The sequence below is a fragment of the Bison bison genome, unplaced genomic scaffold (assembly GCF_000754665.1).
Source record: "Bison bison bison isolate TAMUID 2011002044 unplaced genomic scaffold, Bison_UMD1.0 scf7180017864279, whole genome shotgun sequence".
Lineage (NCBI taxonomy): Eukaryota > Metazoa > Chordata > Mammalia > Artiodactyla > Bovidae > Bison > Bison bison.
The window spans coordinates 4,053,387-4,078,054 of NW_011494851.1; the positions used below are offsets into that span (position 1 = coordinate 4,053,387).

The 24,668-nt window shown below is 35.5% G+C and overlaps 2 protein-coding genes across 4 annotated transcripts in view; one reads left to right on the forward strand and one right to left on the reverse strand.

Moving 5' to 3' along the window:
- STAP1 (signal transducing adaptor family member 1) overlaps nucleotides 1-9,793 on the forward strand; it is a 30,355-nt gene extending 20,562 nt beyond the window's left edge. For 2 of the 3 annotated variants that reach the window (XM_010848900.1, XM_010848902.1), the window contains 3 exons: nucleotides 627-755; nucleotides 5,414-5,483; nucleotides 6,765-8,429. In XM_010848900.1, the coding sequence (XP_010847202.1) occupies nucleotides 627-755; nucleotides 5,414-5,483; nucleotides 6,765-6,929 (364 nt within the window). In that variant the 3' untranslated portion in view covers nucleotides 6,930-8,429. The other variant, XM_010848901.1, reaches the window with a different exon arrangement.
- Nucleotides 9,794-16,785: 6,992 nt separating this feature from the next.
- The window catches only part of UBA6 (ubiquitin-like modifier activating enzyme 6), an 87,047-nt gene continuing 79,164 nt past the window's right edge, over nucleotides 16,786-24,668 (reverse strand). The window contains exons 29-33 of the mRNA XM_010848903.1: nucleotides 23,553-23,746; nucleotides 22,681-22,808; nucleotides 20,266-20,353; nucleotides 19,964-20,058; nucleotides 16,786-18,592 (exon numbers count right to left, since the gene is read on the reverse strand). Coding sequence (XP_010847205.1) covers nucleotides 18,442-18,592; nucleotides 19,964-20,058; nucleotides 20,266-20,353; nucleotides 22,681-22,808; nucleotides 23,553-23,746 — 656 coding nt within the window. The 3' untranslated portion in view covers nucleotides 16,786-18,441. The remainder of the gene's footprint in view (nucleotides 18,593-19,963; nucleotides 20,059-20,265; nucleotides 20,354-22,680; nucleotides 22,809-23,552; nucleotides 23,747-24,668) is intronic.

The following is a 24,668-nucleotide window of genomic DNA, read 5'->3' on the forward strand; positions in this document are numbered from 1 at the left end:
TATGTTATTTAAAAGAGATCATACAACAAAACAAACTATATGTGTATATATATATATATTTTTATAACTTTGAATTTTGTATTGGCGTACAGCTTATTAACAACGTTGTGATAGTTTCAGGTCGACAGCAAAGGGACTCAGGCATACATATACATGTATTCATTCTCCCTCAGACTCCCCTCCCATCCAGGCTGTCCTCAGCAGACATAGCAGTATAGCAGACTTCCTATACTATACTATATATATGTTTTGTATCCCTGTAAAGAAACCACGAACAATTATTATTTATCTAAGAGCTTATTATAAACTGAAACTGGAAATATATTGTTATCTTAGACCTTCAAGTGGTAATGGTAAATATATACTGATCAGTAGATAACTCTTCAGGTCTTCATTGTTTAAAAATAAAGCCTTTGGAGGAATGAAGGAAGCAGGGCCTTAAGTATTGTATCTGCATACTCCCAGTGGCACATGCTTGTAATAATAGTAATTATATCACATTAATAATAAAACTGGAAATGGTAATAAAAGTTAATAACTGTAGTTCTTAAGAGTTATTTTAGTAGCATCTTTTCAAGTAATGAGCTTCATCAGTTAAAAATTTCTTTTTAATCTCACCTCTGTAGATGTTTTTACTCAGTGTCCCGGAAAGAAGCAACTGAAATGCTCGAGAAGAACCCTTCCATGGGAAATATGATCCTGAGGCCTGGCAGTGACAGCAGAAATTACTCCATCACCATCCGGCAGGAGATAGAGTATGTTTAATTTTAAGATGTATGGAATTGTTAAAAACATGATTATCACTTTAGAAAGTAGTCATACAAGTTCAGATCTGCATCTGCTGTGTGCTTCATTGGGGATAAACATGTGAACACAATAATAGGGAGGGAATGTTATATAAACAATGCTAGTCAAAACTAGTATTTGTAGTAGGGAAGAACAGTGAACAAATTACTTTGGTCCTGGATATAGTTCTATTATTCATTCGCTCACTCATTTCAATAAATATTGAGCAACTATAAGCCAAGTGATACTCTAGATACTGAGGATACAGCAGTGAACAAAATCCTTGGTTTAAGGGATGCCCTAAGTCACAAAGCTGAACCCGGGTCCATGGCGTGGTGGCTCCTGAGACTGTCTCTTACCTGTGTAGCATCTGATCAAGGCAGTGATTGGATGGAGCCACTCTTAGCTAGGAGCCAACTCTCAGGTTGGGGGTGTGTGAGAAAGTAGAGGCAGGTCCTGGCCCTTCTCCAGCAGTTCATGAACTTGGCATAGAGCTTAGAATTGTTAGCATCAAATCTGAAGCTGAGACTGAAACATTTCAAATCCTAGCTGTGACAAGCCAAACACTCCATATCAGTCCACCTCTCTCCAAATGCACTCCCCACCCCCAACCAGTCCTTGGAAGGTGCACACTCTGAGTTACTCTCTCCTTCTCCATGTGTTTGTCCCTCAATTATTACACAGCATTGTTTTATGTTTTTAAGTTTTATGGAAATGATGTATAATACTCACCAACCTACAGCTTCATGTTTACCCTGAGGACATGCTTTTGGATTAGTCCATATTGTTACTTGGAGATCTTGTCCTCTTGTAGGTCAATATTTAACTCGTCTTTAATGCTCTTCAATAATATTTTATAAATTTTTAATACAGTATTGCATATTTATTGTTGGATTTTATTCTAAGTCATCTTAAGGTTTTCTAAATAAAATATTAAAAATTTGAATAAAATAATTCTTATTTAGCAAAAAACTTTATCTCACAGATTTTTTAAAAGAGAAATATAATCTAATTATTTGAAAGTTAAATTAGATCACATAAGTGATTTTTTCTTTCATACTCTTGGTTAGATTGAGTGTTTGAATCATTTACATATGAACCCTGTGCTGCCATTCTGCATGAAAGGAACAAAATCCTGAGATCTAATAGCTCTTCAAAGACAGTATATTTCCTTTACAATAGTAGCAAGCTCTCTTTTAGTGTGGTCTAAATTAGTCCAACTTTCAATTTGCATTTTCCATATGAGTGAGCTATGAGAAAGAACAGAGTTTTCTGTTGTAAATATGGGTTGTGACCAAATGCAATGAGTTTGTATTCTTAGGATATGGATTTAATGTCACAGTTTTCATTCATATTATATTTAAGTTACATTTAACCTTATTAGAAAAAGTCTGGCAAAGGAGTTCATATCAAAATTACCTAAGTTTAATTTTAGTAAACATACTTCTAGTTTAAATTCATACAGAAATTCATGCTTGTATAGCTGATGGACATAAGAACTTATAACATTTCATAAAACTGATTTTCTCTCCACTCTAAAGAAAAGTTGCTATCTAGAAAGCAAGGAGTAAGGTAGAATGGCCAAAGCACAGTATTTTAACATAAGAGTCAGTAAGTGGTTATTTAGGCTTTGGGAATAGTTTATACTTGATGAAAGTGCCTAGGAAAAATTTTAACTGTTTTTGCACAAGTATTCCTTAAGAGCCAGATATATCCATGATGTAAAGATTATTATATATGTTCTCTAATGTCTCAAAATAAGTCTTTTAGGATGCCTGGATTTAATATCTTGTTTAACAGGTCATCTAATTTTAAAGGATAGCAATTACAGAGCAGAAGTTAAGCCTGTTAGATCGTAGCGCTTAATGTAAAGACTTTGGCAGAAATCTAGACTATTAGGAAGCACCTGTGTTACCCACAAAACCAATTCACTCTCTTGCAGGTTGTAGGAGAAATGTTTCTTCAGCCATGCAAGTTTAGACCCCTGTGTCTGATAAAATGCTAGCTGAAAAGGACAAGTTGGTTTACAAAGCCATACTTGAAAGTAAAATTATCTCCATCTGTTAATAAATCAACTGTGGGGGGAAAGATATAGTTCTCAGGAACAAAAGTCATTCAATGGCAACTTATGAGGTGACTTCTCTTTGACATATCATCCACCTTCATTCAGCCCAGTGATGTGTGAATTCATAAGACATAAAGTTATTCTTACAAGTGTCACAATTTGGTTTTGTTTTCTTAGAATTGTTATGAGTACATGGCAAGTTAGAAGTATAAACTCTTTTGGAAGCCATTAGCAAGAAAGCAATAGAAAATATTTACCCCAAATTCATTCCTCTGCAAAATTTGGGGTCAGAAGCTAAGATTTTATAGCCACACTTAAGGCCACACATTCTTTTTTAAAAGACAGTTACTTCTTTTATGATGTTAAAATCAAGACACCTCAGTTGAACAAATTTAACAATCTAGTTTTTTTTTTCTTCCTATCCCTTTATTCCTTTGGAAAAACAAAATATGCAAGCAAAGCACAGGTCTGAAATGAGTAAAACCTCAAGTGACTTCAGTGGAATTTTTTTCCTATCTTATTTTTGGCCTTAGAACTTGGTCTTACTAGTTAAAAGTGCCAAGAGGCTCTTAACTTTTGCTGCTTTTCCTCCCACAACTTTACCAGGGATGAAAATGATGATTGTGATGATGCTATGATGGTTATTATTAGCAGCAACAATTGCTATCCCAACTTAATGGGGTACATTTGTGGGTGTTGAGTGTTTGACAAAAACTTCCTTCAAGCACAATAAAAACTGAGACAGTATTTTCCACGTTTTATAAGCAAAGAAGCTGAGACTGACAGAAACTAAGTTAAAACAATGCATTTTAAAAAGTAGTTAAAAAAAAAACAGCTATAATTTACTGAGTGTTTACATGTGACAGACACCGTACTAAGGATTTTTCAAACATTAATTCGTAACAGCACTGTGAAGAAAGGCATTACCATTTCCATTATATAGACAAAGAAATGAGGCTCAGAGTTCACACAACTAGACCAGAATATGAATCTAGATCTTTCAGTTTATAAAGGCCATGCCCTTCAAGCTTTCTATCAGTCTTCCAAGAAATAAAAATCACTTATTTCATAGGAATAAAGGAATTCCAGCTGGAATTGGTGAGGGTTTTCAGAAGTATTATTAAAAAGATCTTTCATGTAGGGATAAAGATAAAGCCAGAGTTAGACACCCCAAAAGATGGTATTTGTAGGATCTCCTCTGTCGAGAAGCTTCCTTCACCAGCCTGTGACTGATTCCTCCTGAAGGTTCAGCACTAGGGAATACACTTTTTCCCCCCTTAGGAGGGAAAAGGGTTAGGTTTTATCATATGTTTTTAGAATAAAGCTTTAGAATAAGCCATTGGAAACAACTGTTAGCTGTTTTCCAACATGATACTCAATTAAGAGAAGATCTGGATATTACAGTAGATGAGGGGATAGTTCCTTAAATAGAATTATAGGTTTTATCATATGTTTTTAGAATAAAGCTTTAGAATAAGCCATTGGAAACAACCGTTAGCTGTTTTCCAACATGATACTCAATTAAGAGAAGATCTGGATATTATAGTAGATGAGGGGATAGTTCCTTAAATAGAATTATAGATTAGTTCTAGAGGAATGTGATCTGGAAATGGAGAGAGGAGTGATGTAAAAGAACAAGGGAGGCTCTGTAGAAAAAAAATCTGAGGGATAATTTTGCTTGTGCAGCTTCTGTAAACTGGACAGATGTTGAATTAGTTTGTCTTTCAAACAAATGGAGGTATAATAAATGTTATTAACTTTTTAACATTAGAGAAGTCTTGGTTCTGACACTACTGCCATATGAATCAAGGGAAACATACTGACTTCTGCTTTCACTGGAAATTAGTTCTAGCAAACAGCACTATTATATGTGTTACTAATACTTTAAAATTCAGTTTTATAAATATTTATTGTGTGCCTAATGCTAGAGTACAGAAATGAATTGAATATCCCTTTTAATATAGAGAATATATATTTGATACGTGTATGCCTACATAGGATTTTATCCTGTTTTCTACTTTGTAAATTACTAGCATTAAAAAAAAAAGTTTCAGCCTGAAAGATTTTCAGCTCTTGATTCCTTTTTTCATCTCAGTTATTCTTTCTCATTCATCCACTCAATGACCCAAGTTTCCTTTATCCCAAGTGTATAAATGGGCTTCCCAGGGGGTGCTAGTGGTAAGAACTCAGCTGCCAATGTAGGAGACATAAAAGATGTGGGTTCAACCCCTAGGTTGAGAAGATCTCCTGGAAGAGGGCATGGCAACCCACTCCAGTATTCTTGCCTGGAGAATCCCATGGATAGAGGAGCTTGGTGGGCTACAGTCCATAGGGTTGCAAAAAGTCAGACACAATTGAATCGGCTTAGCACACAGAACACTAGTGTATAACCCCCTAAAAAAGAGACACAGGAAATGGTGAATAAAACCCCCCACCCTTTTGGCCAAACTAGAATCATGGGAACATAGCTTTTTACTATACAGGTGATATTTTATACTCACTTTAGTTTGATTTGACTCTGTTGTGTACTCAAATGGAGATGAACTTCTTTTGGTTTTTCAGCCTGCCAAGAATCAAGCACTACAAAGTGATGAGTGCAGGGAAAAACTACACTATTGATTTGGAAAAGCCTGTAAGTAGCTATTTCCTTGTTGTTGATTTTCTTCTGCTCCCTCCCAAACACCTACCTTATAGAATTCAAAGTAAGGTGGAAAAGCAGACTCTCTGCCTAGGAGCATAGTGCTGCAAAAAACAGCCATGGTAAGAGGCCCTAAAGGTGGCACACATCCAGGGTGAGACGCGAGATGCAAGAGGAGGTGGGAGAGGCAGTGTAGAAGACCATCTTCTATCAATTCTTGCCACTTCCTTCTTTCTCTAAAAATCTTTTTCAATACAGTTGTCTCAAGGAGAGAAAAACATTTTTTACCATCTATTTTACATTCTCCAATTAGAAGTATATAGTATTCCAATATGCTCATTTCTAATGGGAAAAAAATCTTTCAGTGTCTGGTCCTTTAATACCTACCATGCAGAAGTTCAGAAATTCCCCTTTTAAAAGTAACAAGTAGTGAAGAAAGGATTGTTCCTTGTCTTCAACCCCCCTTCTACCCCAACTGACATATATAGTATTATCACCATTCAGTACTATGTTAGGCACAGAACCAAATACTCTACACACATCACCTAATTTAAGTTTGACCACTACCCAGAGTCAGCACCTATTATACAGGTGGAAAAACTGTTATCTACACTGGTTTCAGCCAATGAGAATGAAGTAATGTGGCCTGCAGTCTAGGATGCTAGGGAAACAGAGTATCTCTGATGTTAGGCTGCAGTGGTGGGAATTACGCTGTTACAATGAGATATTAAAATACTAAGTTTTCTGGCTTCAAAGGGGTCTTTAGTTTCAAGGAGAAGAAACCAATTTTCTTAAGACTAACTTAAGCAAAAAAAAAAAAAAAAGAATATAGAAAACTCATAGCATGACCAGAAGGCTAGGAAACCTTTAGGGACTAGGAAGCAGTTACTTGTATTAAGCATCATCTGATTAGGAATCTGCTTTCTTGCTTCTACTCAAGTTCAAATTTCAGGAGAGGAGCTTTTTGGGCCTAACTTGAGTCACACTCTCATGCAACAACTGGGAAGGATCAGAGTATCCAATTATTGGCCACCAAATTGTATATAACAGGAAAGAGGTAACTTAATAGGGAAGAAGATATGGTTGCATAGGAGAAATAAAATTCATGAATAGGTAAAATCTTGAACATTCAGTAAGCCACTGAAGTGAGGAACTGACATGATTTCCTGGAGGACAGGAAATACATAGTAATCTCCACTAAATTTCATTTGAGCTTTCTTTTACTCTATCATTAACACAGGCAACATTGAGACTTCTCTTCCTCTCTTTATACAGGTAACACTCCCAAATCTTTTCAGTGTCATTGATTATTTTGTGAAGGAGACACGAGGAAATTTACGACCATTTATATATTCAACTGATGAAACCCTTGGTATGTTCTTCACTGTTGTATTAAAAAAAGGAAAACAAAATAATAAAAAACCAATATATGATTTATAAGAGCCACCAGGTAGGATTATAATGTACTATAGTATAGTATTAATAATACAGTATCAATCCTATAACACTATAGGATTATAGTCTATGGTCTATTATATCCTGGTAGATACAGTATAGGCCCACTCTGGAGGAAAAAACCCTGAGGCATGTATTGTAACTACTAGCTTCACTCCATTGTTCTACTCAGCTTTATCAAGTAAGTTTGATAAGAAGAAAACCATACAGTCATGGAAACCGAATGGAATTTAAAGGTATGGTCTGTCAACAGTGTCAGATGCTTGAGACAGATGAAAATGAATGATTAAGACGAAACTTGGGATTGGTCATTAGACATAGATGACTTGAGAGAGAAGTCTTATTCCACTGTAAAGGCAGAAGGCTGAGTGCAAGATAACAAGGATTGAGTGGGTGGCGAGGAACTACAGATAAAGATTGTAGTTAGGATTGGCTACAGAATTTGTGGGGCCACTTGTTCATAAGGTATTAAGAATTTCAAAGCAGTGGCAGCGGACTGTTAAACCAAGCATGGGACCCAGTGCCAGTGCACAGTTCACGTGACCACAAGGCTGGCCCTGTTTGTAGTCCAGTTTTTGGCAACGCAGGGCAGACTGGATATGACAGTTTCTTTCCATCCTTTTAAACAATTCCTGGTACACATGATCACTTGACAAGCTGTAAGCAGCAGAGAAAAACATCAGCTCGTTTGGATTCAGTTATCAAAACAAACTCCTGTTCCTACAGATTATAAGGCAAAACAACTTGGTTTGGTTATTTGCATCAGGGCATATCTGGAAAGTCTACTAATTAAAAAGACAGCCAAGTTTAAAAGTCCAAGTTTTAAAACATGGGTATGACTCTTGTGATGACAAATAGTTTTAACAAACTCAGAGTCTTAAGGAACTTTAGAAAATTATCTAGTAGTGTCTCATTCTATATAGGAATCAATACAAGAAACATTTCTAAGATGTGACCATTCAACTTGTTTGCAAATTCCTAATGATAGCTGCCTCACTGATTTTTGAGGCAGCATAGTTCACTTTTGGTTAGCTCTCATTTTAAAGCATTTTTTCTGACTATTAAGTCTGAAACATTCTCCCTTTGACTTATACATATCCACTCCAAGACTATTGCCTGGAAATTCCCATGGACAGAGGAGCCTGGTAGGCTACAGTCCATGGGGTCGCAAAGAGTCGGACACGACTGAGCGACTTCACTTCAATCTGACTTTTGACTTTAAAACGACACATGGTTTTAAAAAGCCCATCAAATATTTAAAGACTATCACCATGTCCCAGTATCCCTCTGTCCTCTATAAATTATTGGTCCCGTTAGCTCTCTCCCCTCATCTTTGACTTTCTCTATCTTGCAATATAACCACAAATGATGACCATGTTATTATAGATATGATGGCATAATACATTACCTGGACTCTATATAAGAAAATACCACCTAGCAGAAATCTCTGGGAATGTATTAATGTGTTTTTCTTTTCTTTTTTTCCTCCAGAGACGAAAGGATTTCCTGTGACATCTTTAAAATAATTTTTTAAAAGTAGGGGGGAGGCTGGGGAATCCAAACTTTTTTTTCTCTATGGATGATATTGTGTCAGTTATCTAATGCTATGTAACAAACCACCCCTAAAACATGGTGATTATATCAATGACCACTTTATTTACTCACAATTCTGCACATCAGCAACTTGGATTCAATTCCATTGGGCAGTTCTTCTGCTAGCATCTTGATGTCATTTGTAGGACTATAACCAGCTGGTGGCTTGACTGGAGCTGGATGGTCTAAGTTGGCTTCATTCACACATCTGGTGCTGGTGGTCACCTGGGCCTGGCTGAACCATTCTCTTCATGTGGTCTCTAATCCTGAAGGGTTAGCCCACATTCTCTTATGTGAGAACTCAGAGCATTTAAAGAGAGAAGGATAGCTGCATGTCCTTGGGCTAGGAATTCTTAGTGATGAGAATTAAGTATGGCTCTCTTGGAGCTTTCATTATAGGAAAAACTGTGAATTGAATAAATAATCCCAAGTGTGATATATCTTATATACAGGGATTATTTTTCTTCCTTTACAAAATTTAATTTGCATGCAATAAAATTAAATTTTTGTTGTATAGTTCTGTGAATTCTATCATCACCACAATCAAGATATAGAAAGTTCCATCACCTCCTTTCTTTTTAGTCAATTCTTCTCAGACACAGTCCCTGGCAACTACCGATCTGTTTTCCATTCCTATAGTTCAGCATTTTTGCAGAATGTCATATAAATGGTACCACAGTCCAGAATCTTCTAGGACTTATTTCTTTCACTCATTATAATGTCTAGATTCACGCAAGTGTTGTGTATTATAGTTCACTCTGCTTTATTTATATACTATCATATTTATATAGAATAGTATATAAATATGGGGGGAAATGTCACTATGTAGGGAGGTACCAGTTTGTTCATCCATTAACCAGCTTAAATATATTAGGATCATTTCCAGTTCTGGGCAAGTATTAAGCTACATAAATATTTGTACACAGATTTTTGTGTGAATATGTCTTTATTTCACTTTGGAAAAATATCTAGGAATGAAATTACTGGGTCAAATGATACATGTATGTCTAACTTCATAAGAAACTGTAACACTCTTTTCACAGGTGGTCCTACCTTTTTACACCTCTACTATGAATGTCTGAGAGCTCTGGCTGCATCCTTGCCAGCACTTCATCTTATCTTTAAGTTTGTAGTGGTAACTCTGTGGTTATAATATGCATTTCCCTAATGATTAATGATGTTGAGTATTTTTTCATGTGCTATTTGCCATTCATGTAATCTAATTTGGCAAAATATACACTTAATTATTTTGACCATATTTTTATTGGGTTATTTGTTTTGACAGCTCTGTTCATATTCTAAATACAAGCCCTTTGTCAGATAAATGATATGCAAATATTTCATTTTGTTTTTCATTCCTTTAAAACCATCTTTTGCAGAGAAGAAGCCCATCAACTTTTGCTTCTGTGGATTGTACTTTTTTGTGTTATATCTGACACATTTTTGCCTAGCTTAAAATTACAGACTGTTTTCCTTCCAACTAACCTTGGAAGTTGTATAGTTACATATGCTGCCTTCTACTGCACTACTTGAGCCAGTCATAAATTCTTGTTTCAAAGTAACGGAAAATATTCTGTCTCTTGATGGTGGGTTGCAAGGTTCTAAGAGAAAAGCACATGAGCATGCAAATATCACTGTGGCCATCTTTGGAAATTATCATCTTCCAAAATGTAAATATGATGATTAACTCTAGTCTGACTTAATCTGAATATGCATGTTGCAATACAGAGTTAATCATTAAAAGATAAAATTTACTAAATTAGTAAAGAAAAAAATATGTATAATTCACAAAAAGAAAAACCATATTATTTAAGAAAGAATTTAAGGGAAGGAATTGGTTAAATAGGTTTTGTGAGAATTGAAAATGTCAGCAATGGATACAACTACTACGGGGAAGAGGACAGGATTATTAGAGCCTGGAAATCTAGAAGAGATACCCTGAAGAGAGGCAGAAAAAAGGTAGAGCCTGGGAACCAACCACAACCACTGGAAGAAAAGCCATTACTGAGGTGATAAACTGATGACCAGCAACCAAATGCCAATAGTCAAAGTCTCTTCTCCCTTTCTCCAGCTTTCCAGTCTCCTGCTAGTGTCCCCTATTTGTGGAACCTAAGGGAAGCAAGATGATGAAGGACAAATAGGGTTTACAAAATTCTAGAATACCGAAGGATATCTAGATTTGACAGACAATGGTTTAATAATACCTGGCATACACAGAAATTTAAAAAGCAAACAAATTTTAAAAAGCAATAGAGAAAAACCATAGAACAAGCTAGACAAAAAATAAATCCCCCCAAAATAAAATGTCAGAAATAAATTAGTCATTATATTAAATGTAAGTAGCCCATAGTGTTCCACTTTAAAGACAAAGAATATCAAGTTGGATTACCCACACTTTATGCTGGAAATAAAGAAACACTCTCCTAAAAAACCTAAGAGTTGAAGAGGAACAACCCCTAATGAAAATTTTGAAATAAAGTGAGCTGAGTAATTTGGATTAACATTCTCACTTGAAAATATTTAGGAAAGTTGGACAAAATGTATTTGAAAAAGTATTGGATATCAGAAAGCTAAGTTAGTGAATAATTATCAGGCTAGTATCTGGGAGAAAACAGAAATTCATAAAGGAAATGAATTCTTCATCTGTGAGCACTTGTACCCTGGGAGCTTTCATAGATTTTCTAAAGGTGACCGAGAAGCTGAGCAAAGCTAAAACATTCAAAGGCTTCAAAGGTAGAATGTAGTACCAGCAAAGAGGTGGGGGCTCTGGCTCTGGTAACCCCAGTCCACAATACCAAGTTTGAAGAATTTTTGAACTAAGGATTAACAGGAAGTAAGGGTATTAGTACAGTCAGCTCAGCTCTGAGTCACATGGATGACTCAGAAAAATCCCAGTTCCTGAAATTGTGTCAAAAAGATCCTGAATTACTAGTGGCTAAGTGCTTACCAGAGCATATGAAAAGTCTTATGGAAGATGAACATATCAATCATGTTAGGAATCAAACTGCAGTTGATCTTTGAACAACATGGGAATTAGGCACCAACCCACTGCACAGTTGAAAATCTGCCTATGAGTTTACAGTCTGTCCTCTATAACTGAGGTTCCATTTCCATGGATCATAAGAGATTGTAGTATGTATTTTGTGGAGGGACTAGAGAGCCTCTTGATGAGAGTGAAAGAGGAGAGTGAAAAAGCTGGCTTAAAAGTCAACATTCAAAAAACTACGATCATAGTCCTAGTTCTATCACTTCATGGCAAATAGATGGGGAAGAAGTGGAAATGGGGAAAAAATTTTATTTTCTTGGGACCAAAATCACTGTGGACAGTGACTGCAGCCATGAAATTAAAAGATGTTTGCTCCTTGGAAGAAAAGCTATTAAAAATCTAGACAGTGTATTAAAAGGCAGAGATATCACCTTGCCAAAAAGATCTGTATAGTTAAAGCTATGGCTTTTCCAGTAGTCATGTATGGATATGAGAGTTGGACCATAAAGAAGGCTAAGTGCTGAAGAATTGATGCTTTTGAATTGTGGTGCTGGAGATCTTGACAGTCCCTTGGGCAGCAACGAAATCAAACCAGTCAATCCTAAAGGAAATCAACCATGAATATTCACTGGAAGGACTGATGCTGAAGCTTCAACACTTTGGCCACCTGATGTGAAGAGCCGATTCACTGGAAAAGACTGATGCTGGAAAAAAAAAAAAGACTGATGCTGGGAAAGACTGAGGGCAGGCGGAGATGGGGCAACAGAGGATGAGTTGGCTGGATGGCATCACTGACTCAATGGATCCAAGTTTGAGCAAACTCCGGGAGACAATGAAGGAAAGGGAAGCCTGGTATGCTGCAGTCTGCATGCTAAGTTGCTTCACTTGTGTCTGACTCTGCGCAATCCTATGGACTTAGCCCATCAGGCTCCTCTGTCCATGGGATTCTTCAGGCAAGAATAATGGAGTGGGTTGCCATGCCCTTCTCCAGGGGATCTTCCCAACCCAGGGTGTCCTGCATTGTAGGCAATTCTTTACCATCTAAGCCACTAGAGAAGCCCATGCTGAAGTCTAAGGGGTTGCAAAGAGCCAGACATGACTTAGCGACTAAACAACAAGATATATTTAGTGAAAAAAGTCTGCATTTCATTAAAGTGGGCCCATTCAGTTCAAATTGTCTTGTTCAAGACCTACAAGCAGGTGTTCAAATATAATATTGGCATAAAGGTAAAGATAACCACACATACAAGAACACAAGATAATGAGAATTAGCAGAAACAAACATAGAGCATGCAGGAGAGCTTCAGATTTGGGAATTATTAAACACAGACTATTAAATAATAATGCTTTTCATTATTAGATGAAAGATATAAAATTGCAGCAGGACAATTAGAAACTGTGACATGCTAGGTTTGCATATTTGAAATTAGAAATTTGAGAACAAAAATACAAAGGGCTAAAAATAAGCAAGATGCATTACAAAACATACGTCAGGAAGATTTGTTCCACCAAGTATCAAAAATAATATATCAGCTATAGTGATGAAGACAGTATACCAGCACAGAGATAGAAAATGAACAAAAAATACAGCAAGATATGTATACATATACGGATATGACACGACTTTGGCGGCACTGCAGAAAAGAAGAGACTTCAGTAAATGGTGATGAGGCACTTCCTAGGATATAGAAAAGTAATTCCTCATACATTAAAAACTTAAAGTATGGAAGTCAAAACGAAAGCTTTAGAAGGTAATACAGAGGAGTATCTTTTGACTTTGTGGCTTCAGAGAACAATTTTTAAAAATTCACAAAAAACTCTAGCCTTAAAACAAGAAATTTGATACTTTCCAGTAAATAACCATTAAAAAATTCTTTATATCAAAGAACATCATAAAAGAGGGAAAGGCAAGCCAGAGTGGGAAAAAATATTTGCAGTTATATAGCCAACTAAGAGATGGGAATACCAGACCACCTGATCTGCCTCTTGAGAAACCTATATGCAGGTCAGGAAGCAACAGTTAGAACTGGACATGGAACGACAGACTGGTTCCAAATAGGAAAAGGAGTACGTCAAGGCTGTATATTGTCACCCTGCTTATTTAACTTCTATGCAGAGTACATCATGTGAAATACCAGGCTGGATGAAGCACAAGCTGGAATCAAGACTGCTGGGAGAAATATCAATAACCTCAGACATGCAGATGACACCACCCTTATGGCAGAAAGTGAAGAACTAAAGAGCCTCTTGATGAAAGTGAATGAGGAGAGTGAAAAAGTTGGCTTAAAGCTCAACATTCAGAAAACTAAGATCATGGCATGCGGTTCCATCACTTTATGGCAAATAGATGGGGAAACGAGCAGACTTTATTTTTTTGGGCTCCAAAATCACTGCAGATGGTGATTGCAGCCATGAAATTAAAAGATGCTTGCTCCTTGGAAGAAAAGTTATGGCCAACCTAGACAGCATATTAAAAAGCAGAGACATTACTTTGCCAACAACGATCCGTCTAGTCAAGGCTATGATTTTTCCAGTTGTCATGTATGGATGTGAGAGTTGGATTATAAAGAAAGCTGAGCACTGAATAATTGATGCTTTTGAACTGTGGTGTTGGAGAATACTTCTGAGAGTTCCCTGGACTGCAAGAAGATCCAACCAGTCCATCCTAAAGGAGATCAGTCCTGAGTGTTCATTGGAAGGACTGATGTTGAAGCTGAAACTCCAATACTTTGGCCATCTGATGTGAAGAACTAACTCAGTGGAAAAGACCTTGATGCTGGGAAAAACTGAAGGCGGGAGGAGAAGGGGACAACAGAGGATGAAATGGTTGGATGGCATCACCAACTCAATGGACATAAGTTTGGGTAAACTCTGGGAGCTGGTGACAGACAGGGAGGCCTGGTGTGCTGCAGTCCATGGGGTTGCAAAGAGTCAGACGTGGTTGAGCGATTGAACTGAACTGAGCCAACTAAGAACAGGATTTATAATGCTCTTTAATGAATCAAAGAAGAAAAAATCTGCCAACACAAGCAAAAAAATGGGCAAAAGAATTTAAAAGTCACTTCACAAAAAACAAAGAGTGGCCAGCAAACATATAAAAACATACTCAATTTCACAAGTAACTAGGGAAATGCAGAGTAAAACTTCAATGAGATATAATTGCACATCCAAAAGATTGGCAAAATTAAACAAACAAACAAACCTGTTAACACCAGAGTTGAGCAAAGTAGAAAAGCACAACATCTCTGTTGCTCAAGGAAAATTTTGTTTTAATCTCATAAAATTTAAGATGTAAATATCCTACAATCAAGGACTATTCCTAGGCATACATAGCTTAGTTGCACTAGGCGAAGGGATAGGCTACCCACTCCAGTATTCTTGGGCTTCCGTAGTGGCTCAGATGGTAAAGAATCTGCCTTGTAAGGCAGGAGACCTGGGTTTGAACCCTGAGTTGGGAAGATACCCTGGAGAAGGGAATGGCTACCCACTCCAGTATTCTTGCCTGGGTAATTCCAAGGACAGAGGAGCCTGGCAGGCTACAAAAGAGTCGGACATGACTGAACGATTTTCACACATAAAATAACGTTCACTGTGCAACTGTGATCCTCCTTCTGCGAAAACCCACTGTCCACAGTCAACAGAATGAATGAAGTGTTACATTAATGCAAAGGTAAATTATACATCAGTGATGATGAACAAAGTTGTTACAAGCAACAACATGGATGAATCCTATGTTGAATGAAAGAAGAATCCCATCTTGAAGGAAAATATAGTATAATTCTATTTACATAAAATTAAAAAACCATCAAAAGTACAGTATTGTTTAGGTACAAACATAGGAGGTAACATTATAAATAAAAACAAAGACAGTTATCACAAAAGGGAGAATAGTGCTAATGTGAGGGGAAGCTGGTTGTGAATGGAAGGGACTATAAGGGGAGTTTCTGGGCTGCTGTCAATTTTGTATTGATTTGAGAGCTTGTTATACAACTAGTTACTTTAAAATTATTCCCAAAATTGTGTATTTGTATTTTATGTACTCTTTTGAATATGTATATACACACAAATGTGTATATATATGAATACATATATATTTCTTAAATAAAGAAAGCTAAGACATGGCAAGAAAAACAAATTATCGACTGGTTACTTACTGGGACACCCAAGACTGCAACTTCCTGATTTATGTTTTGAATTTGTTAGAAGTAAAATAGTTAAAGCAATACCTAATGACTGTATACTAAATGGTTATGTATTTACAATCATAATGAAATTTCTGATAATATTTACTGCAGTTGAAAGGTATTAGGTAAAGAGATTTTTCTCCCCCCTTAAGATCTCACTTTACAATTACAAAATAGTGAACTCTAAACACTGCTAACATTTTTTTATGCCTTATCACTGGCGCCATCAGGGTGTATCATATTACACAAAAAATAAAAATACACATCTATATCCAAGTTCTACCCTTGGGACAATTTAAAGGAACTTATAAGTTAGTAACATACTGCTTTGAACTCTATAAAGTAATGAATGGGCTTTAGAAATCCCTGACCAGCAGTCTGGGATTTACCAGATCTTCCCCCTCAATTGTTTTAACAGTTTCCAGGAGCCAAAAGCACTTGGAAGTAATGTCCCTCCACATCCAGTGAGTGCTGTATCTCCATGACTGCACAACTTGAAAACTAGGAAACACCAAAGCAATACTACTCATAAAATGAATAGTAAAACTGGAATCTCCAGAGTCAACTTCAGAACAGGATTTACAAAGATAATGTCAAATTTCTTGATTTATTTTTAATAAGTAAAAAATCACTCAGTGGTACTGTACAAAATCAAATCATTAATTTTTGCACCTGGTATTTCAATCACCAGCAGTGATCTCATGGTACAGAAATAAAACAGACAATGAAAAAAAAACTGTCATTAAATTCATGCTGGCTTTCCAGTTTAGCAGAACTAAATAGAAGAAATAAACGGCAATACTGTTACCCATAGGAAAAAAAAAAGCAATGACAAAATGGTTTCACATTTAATCATAAAATGAACTTAATCTTTGTTGATTCTGTTTAAATCTGCTAAAGCACTGATCTCCAGAAATAAGAACTGATAGCCAGGTTCTGTTCTAAATTTACTTCTGAAGAGATGTAGAGATTTATATAGAGTAAGTAAGATACTAGATCATAGTTGAGAATTATTGAATGGCTACTGAGAAAGTATCAGTTGCTGTCGTAGCGTACAAAACAAAAAAGTGGAACAGACTTCTTATAGGAAAGTTCTTTCATTAGTGCTAGCCTCTAATGTTCCAAGCCACAGAGCTTTGATATTCCTGAATTCACTTTTAAGTAATATTAATTTTAAGCACTGTGTTTGCAATATACATGAAGTGAGAGGGAAGGATATGATGAACCAAAATTAATTGCTTATTTCAAAGGTAGTCAGTTCCTGTAGACTCATCCTGTCCACTTATCCTTGCCTCCAATGCAGATTACCCTTTAATCATACAAACTCAACCTCCATTCCTCCATGGGATGATGCTTTTACAAAAGAATGAAACAATATGCCTGGTTGACTAAACTATATACAGATGGAATAAAAGGAAAGTTAAGGAGGGAATAGAAAAAGATATCAAATTGTATTAATACTGATGTGAATCAGTTTTTAATTTATCAAAGTACTTATTAATGGTCTGAACAGAAAAATAGAGGAAAAGCAGCTAGAAGGAAATGACATTCTGTGGTTACGAAATGCCAATTGCTTTAGGACACATATCACTGGAAGTAAATGAAACACCTGCTGTTTTCACTGAGTTTACAGTGTTGAGTATACTTTATGTTATTTTAATGAAAGCATTTCTATGAATACCTGCAATAGCTCCTAGCAGAAAACAGAACGTTTCTATCAATAAAGATCTAAAAAAATAAATTTTTATCTTTGTCCACTCCCTTTCTGGGAATGTGGAATTAAATAATACATTTCCTTTAAAAAAAAAAAAATTGTTTTTCTGTCCATTTGTTTGCTGGAAGAAAAAAAAAATCAAGACTCAACTAGTGATAATTTTTTAATTTCTACTCTTCATCAACTTCTAAGGACACTCCATTTACAAAACTTTTTAGTCTTATATACTATGACAGTTAGGTTTAGAGTTCCAAATAAATAAAACAGCCACATTAGAAGGCATACTGATGAATCAAATGACCAACCATATTTATCTGTTTGCATTTGTGGATTCTCTAAGAGGGCTGTCAAGAGTTCATACAGTATTGTTAACATTTAGTTCCGGTTAACACCTGTCATCATGACTTATGACACTGATGCTGTCAACAAAGATCCTGATTTTGGAGAGACAGTGATATAGCAAACTCTGGTAAAATGAGCAGAGGTAACATTTGTACAATTCTAAATGTCTACTCTTTATCCACTGCTACTATCCCCCCACCTACATTGATGTTAAATTCAAAGCCTCATCTTGAAAGGTGCAGGGAGCCAAATACTATTTGAAGAGAAAAATGGGCCTCAAATACTAAACAACAACAACAACAATTTATAAAATGAGATTAAATGTTTTGGATAATTACATTTGTAACTTTCAATTTCTTGATGTTTTAGCTCTTCTAGTCTTGGGTATGTAATTTTTCCTTCGTTTCATCCAAAGAAGTCAATATACAATTTTTTGGTAAGCATTATAAAATGGCATTCCAGTTCAAAGTTGCTTGTGATCACATCCACATATGAAGCACAACATGAGTATATATACTATGCTTCAAAATCCTTTACAATTCTTCACTGTACTTCCTTTTTTTTACTGATGGTTCCCTTAAATTAAGGCTTTATCAAAGAGAAATCCATAGCATTTTGAGCTGACTTTTTTAGTTCCTGAATTAAGTGCATTCTTTCCAAAATCAAGTAGTCTTAAATTTAAGACAACTTCTGTTCATCAGTGTCATGACTAAAGTAGTATCTTACTGGAGGTCCAGGTAAATCTTCGTCTCCATCAACATCTGGAGCAAATGACACAGTAAGATCCACATATCTCTTTTCAGCAGAAGGTTTCACAAGTTTATGCATTCTAAGAAAAATAAACAAGGACAAATAATTTGGTAAAGTCTGTAAAATTAAAAGAGTGATTCAATGATTATGTTGTCCAAAGAATCTGATCTTGTTTAAATTTACTTTTAAATGTAGTAATTCATCTGCTTTCATATAATTAAGGAAATGAATGATTTACCTAACAATTTTTACCTCTGTTGGTAATGATAAAGAATACAGACCACTTATTAAAAAACACCACCCCCCCGAAAAAAACCACATAGCAAAAAAACCCAAAATGTAAGCAATGCTTTTAAAAAATGAATATATAGATGGGAAATACAGATTCCTGCTCTTGTGAATGAAGCTTATTAGTGGGGGGAGATGATAATATAGTGATTATTAGTGACAAATGTTATGAGAAAGGGAACAAGTAGAGCAGAATAAAGGGGATTAGGAGTGCTCGGCTGGGAGATTGGACAGGATATAGTATTAGATGGGGTTCAGAGGGGCCTCTTTAGGAAGTGCAAAGACCAGAGGTGAGAGTTAGTCAGATGGCCATCTCAGAAAGAGTTGTAAGCAAAGGGAAAAACTACATCAAAGGTCCCATGCTGGAGAATGGAATGTTCAAGGAAAAGGAGGGAGTTCACTGTAACTGGAATATTGTGAACAAGGACAGAGAAGTATGAAAGGAACTCAGAGGAGTAAGTGGGAACCAGATACTTTAGGGCCTTGCAGACCACTGTAAAGACTGGCTGATTTTGCTCCCTCCCTTCCTTTTTCTCTCTGCTCAAATGTCAGCTTATCAAATCAAAATATGACAGGCAGAGGGATTACCAAGATTATCTAACATACTAATATACTGTAGCAATTTAACACACCTTTATTCTGCTTTATTTTTCCATAGCACTTACCACCATCTGATATTCATGTCCCTCCTCAAGAAGGGTAGGGACTTTGCTTCACTCACTGCTGTATCCCTAATGCTCACAAAAGTACCTGGGATATAGTAGGCACTCTTCGAAAAAATATGCTGAATAAATGAATGACAATGACAATTGGCATTTTTTTTAATACTTCAGTTTCACCAGCCTAATCCTCAGTGCTTGCACATAAGAGGTGGATCTGCTTTTACTTAGTATATTGATCAAATCAGGTTTCTAAGCCCATTAGTTTCAAAGCTGACTCAGAACTACAAGAAATTCACAAGAATATTGTAATCCTACAAATCTCACTGGGAAGGTAGCCTATGAAGCTTGGTACATTCACTGTCTTTATTTCTGTCATTAGATAAGAGTAAATCATGTATTTTTATCTGAACTTCAATAATCTCTACACTTAATTTTCTAGTGTACGTCCAACTTATATTTCAATTTCTAAGAATCTCTTGCATACAATGTTTGGTACTTACGTTAACTTCAATCTTTTTGCATGACCAGGCACTATAGGAACATAGAGCATTTTGACTCCCTGGACCACCATTGTTGGCTCAATTCCATACTTCTCCTAAAAATGAATATCAAAAAGAAAAACAATCAAAGCTCCATCCAAATAGAAAATGGTTGTGACAATGTTTTACAACCAGTAAAAAGAAAGCAAATTTGTGATAAATAATATTTATAAAAACCTCCAAGAGTCGGACATGACTAAACACTAATGAGATCATGTATAAAAACTAACAGACTCAAAGCAACTAATGAATAATTGTCTCACTTTGACTGCATTTATGAAGTCCGAGAGGGTGAAATCTTCTTTTCCATGTATAGTCCATCTGTCCCAAATTGTAAATGATATTCCATTTCTGTTGTAGAAAAATATTCAGAACAAAAACATTCACATTTTCTTCCCTTGAGTAATAATAAAAAAAACCCCAGAAATCCACTATTTGTGATTTAACTAGATATTAATGTGTGAGTAAAAAAAAGGAAAATATAACTTAAAATATTCCAAAATCTTACTTCCCCAGTATACTACACAGGTAACCATTTTTATCAGTACCTTGTTATCTTTCCAATGTCTCATTATAAACCAGTATGTCTTAGCAAGAGAGTTTGGTTCTCAATAGCTGCATAAGTTTCACTGTGTGGATGTTTCAGTCTCCTATCATTGGACACTTAGGTTGTTCTAATCTTCGGCTATGATAAACAATGCCAGAATGAACATCCTATACGTGTATCATTTGAAATGAGTGAAACCCATGCAAGTTTGAAATATAGTGCTGTATATGTTTTAATATGGGTATTTTATATTCTCATCAATGATGTATGAGAGTAAAGCTTTCTCACACTATTGCCAAGATGGTAATTTTCAAATTTTTTGCTGTTACCAGTTTAAACTGTAAAAAATGAAAGTCCCAGGGAATTGTTCTGCTTTGTCATACAGCTTTTGGAACTAGATGCTTATTCTCATTATCCATTAGTCAGACACTAAGGGTGGCTTCTAATTCATCCGAGTTAGGCAAACATAGATGAAACATAAGAAAGTACAATGCTGAATAGTGTGGCAGATTAATAGTGTGCTGACTATACTATGGCTAGTTTAGTCAGAAATGCTTCATGCCAGATGCATAAGAATGAAACTGGACTTCTATCTTCCACCATACACAAAAATTATCGATTATCAGAATGAATCAAACACCTGAATTAAGACCTAAAACCATAAAATTCCTAGAAGAAACCTTAGGTGGTAAGCTCCTTGACACTAGGTTTTGGTGATGAGTTTTTAGATTTGACAGCAAAAGTAAAGGTGACAAAATAAAAATAAACAAGTGGGACTGTATCAAACTCAAAATCCACAAAGGAAAAAAAAAATCAACAAAATGAAAAGGCAACCAACTAAATGGGAGAAAATATTTGCAAATCATATATCTGATAAGGATTTAATACACAAAATATATAACACACTCAGACAACTCAACAGCAAAAAATACATACAATCCAATAACAAAATGGGCAAATGACCTGAACAGTTTTCCAGAGCAAACATACAGATTGCCAATAGGTAGATAAAAAAGACGCTCATTATTACTACCAGAGAAATACAAATCAAAGCCACATTGAGGTATCATCACACACCTGTTAGGATGGTTATCATCAAAAAAAACAAAAGGTAGCAAATGCTGGCAAGGATGTGAAGCAATTCAACCTCTTGTACATTTCTAGCGGGAATGTAAAATGATACAGCCACTACGGAATGCAGTATTTAGGTTCTTCAAAAACAACAAAAATAGAAATACCATATGATCTAGCAAATCCACTTCTGGGTATTTATCCAAAGAAGATGCCAACACTAACTTGAAAAGGTATCTGTACTCCCATGTTCACTGAAGCTTTGTTTATATAATAGCCAAGACATGGAATCAATCTAAGTGTCCATTTTGGAGGAATCAATAAAAAAAGTATGGTGTCATATACAATGAAGTATTATTCAGCCGTAAAAAGAATGAAATCCTGCCTTTTGCAACAACAGAGATGGACCTTGAAGACATACTAAATAAGTCTGACAGAGAAAGACGGATACCTTATCACCTTATGTATATGTGGAATTTAAAACAAACAAACCATCTCTCTTCCCCAGAAAACTCAATCAACTAACTAGAAAAAAACCAAAAAAACCACAAGCTCATAGAAAGAGGCAGGTGGTGAGGGTGAACAAAATGGATAAAGGGAATCAAAAGGTACAAACTTTTGGTTGTAAGGTAAGTCATGGATATATATAATGTGCAGCACAGTGACTATAGTTAATACTGTATTGCATATTTGAAAATTGCTGGGTGAGTAAATCCTGAATGTTCTCATCATAAGAAAAATTCTGTAACTATGTTTGATAACGGATGGTGACTGAACTTATTGTGGTAATCATTTCACAACATATACAGGTGTCGAATCATTGTGTTGTACACCTGAAAGTAAATTAATGTTGCACGTCAATTATATAATTTAAAAAAAAAAGGAAAAAAATGCTACATGAAGATGGGGTTATGACCTTGTCTTGAAGTGATAGAAAAGATATGTGTGTGTAGAGAGGAAAAGGAGTGATGAAGCTATTATTTTTCCCTTTTAAAAAGTAAAAAAAAAAAAAAAACTATTTCATTCTCATTATGCAAGAGAAGCAGATCTTCATGCATACCTGATTTCAGTTTTTCTTACTTCAGATGTCTCTGTAAACACTATGATCGGAATGGCTAAGTTAAGGAAACAATTTTTGTAAGCTTCAAATGGATAGTCACCAGCTACTTTGATCATCTCCAATGCAACCTAGGTAAAAGAAGGTGATCTGATTATATAATAGCCTAAAACTAACTATGACTTTAATTGCACGTATATAATTTTCCTGACTTCTTCTCAAGAATTTCTGTGTAGAGAATAAAAGTAGTTATTAGACTAGAGTAATAAAAATTTCTGTAAGTCTAATTAATCTGACCATGTAATCTTCCTATTTTGAAAGCAGACACCAGCACTCAAGAAATACAGCTGTCTGAAATCATTTAATAATAGGAACAATAACTATATAGCGTCTATGAGTAACACTAAAGTATAATAACTAGCATGGTCCTAAAGATTCTAAATTGTTAAGGAATTGTTAAGAAAAGACTAAATCAAAAGAAATCCAAATCACTATTGAGAACAGCATTTTTTTAAGGCAAAGAACTAAAATCTAATATTATCAAAGTGCAAAGTCTAGGATAGTTCATTTTATTCAAGAAAAATAAGGCACATGGATTGTATGGAGGATACAAAGATGATTAAGAGGATTATTGCTTGTAAGAAAAATTATACTCTAACTCAAAGGAGCTTATTTAAAAATGTTTGCATTATCTGTAAAAGTTCAAAATACAAGATTACTGTATTTGCAGAAATACCTTACAATTTTAAATTATAAGGTCAATAAGTATCCTTCCTTCTCTAAGATCTCCGAGTGAATGGTTTAGGGGTGGTATAATAGGGAAGACAGGAAAGAAGTAATGATATAGCAACATTTTCACAGAATAATAATCTCACCAAGCCAGAGACTGCAGCAGTAGATGTTGCTATAGCAGGTATAATTCTACCTGCTATGCGCTTTGTTTTCAAACGGTCAGCGGGTTCAATACTATACATTTTGGCACGAAGATTTGATGCAGCTGTGATGAAATCTATGTGTCCATTATGATCATCATCTTTTTCAAATGAAAGCACTGCCATCTGAAGGTCACCTGATGATAACCAGAAAAACAAAGTTTGCTAGTAAGTAATAAAGGCTTTACTAAGTAAAAAGCAATGTGGGCTCACTACTGTTGAAGAATCTTTTCTGTGTTTTGTTTAGCTTTGTAAGTAACTGAAAAATACCAAAAAAGAAAAAAAGAAAGAAAAGTCAGAGAACTTAAGTTATTGAAGGACATGAAAATGATGGCTTTAATACCCCTAAATTAGAGAAATTTTGATATTATAAAACTTTTCTAAAAAATATAAAAATAAAGCCGTGGCAGATTCATGTCAATGTATGATGAAACCAATACAATATTGTATAGTAATTAGCCTCCAAAAAAATAAATAAATAAAGTGGAAAAAAAAAAAAGGCCATGTACATTTACTATTAAGCAGTTTACAATAAAAAAGTCAACACTGGCTACTGTTCAAAAACCGATTCCCTAAGTACTACTCTGAAAAATTTTACCTCTGATAACTAAGCATAGAGTCAACTGGTCAAATAAAAACAAGTATTTTGGGGGAAGTTTTTAAGATTAATTTGTGGTTCCCCAAATCATTCTGCAGACAGGTGTAGCTTGATCTGTGATGAAATAAAAAGTAAGAAATGGTAATAAGTTTTTTCTAGAATTCCAATTATTAACTTAGGATATCAACTGTTTACTTGCAAAATAAATAGTTGGCTGTAAATCACATAGTTGTGTCTGACTCTTTGCGACCCCATGAACTGTAGCTCACAGACTCTGTACATGGGATTCTTCAGGCAAGAACACTGAAGTGGGTTACCATTCTCTTCTCCAGGGTAACTTCCCAACACAGGGATTGAACCCGGGTCTTCCGCATTGCAGGGAGATTCTTTTACTGTCTGAGCCCACCAGGGACGCCCTAAATAGTTGGCTAATCTAGGGTTTTTTCTTGAATTTTACTGGT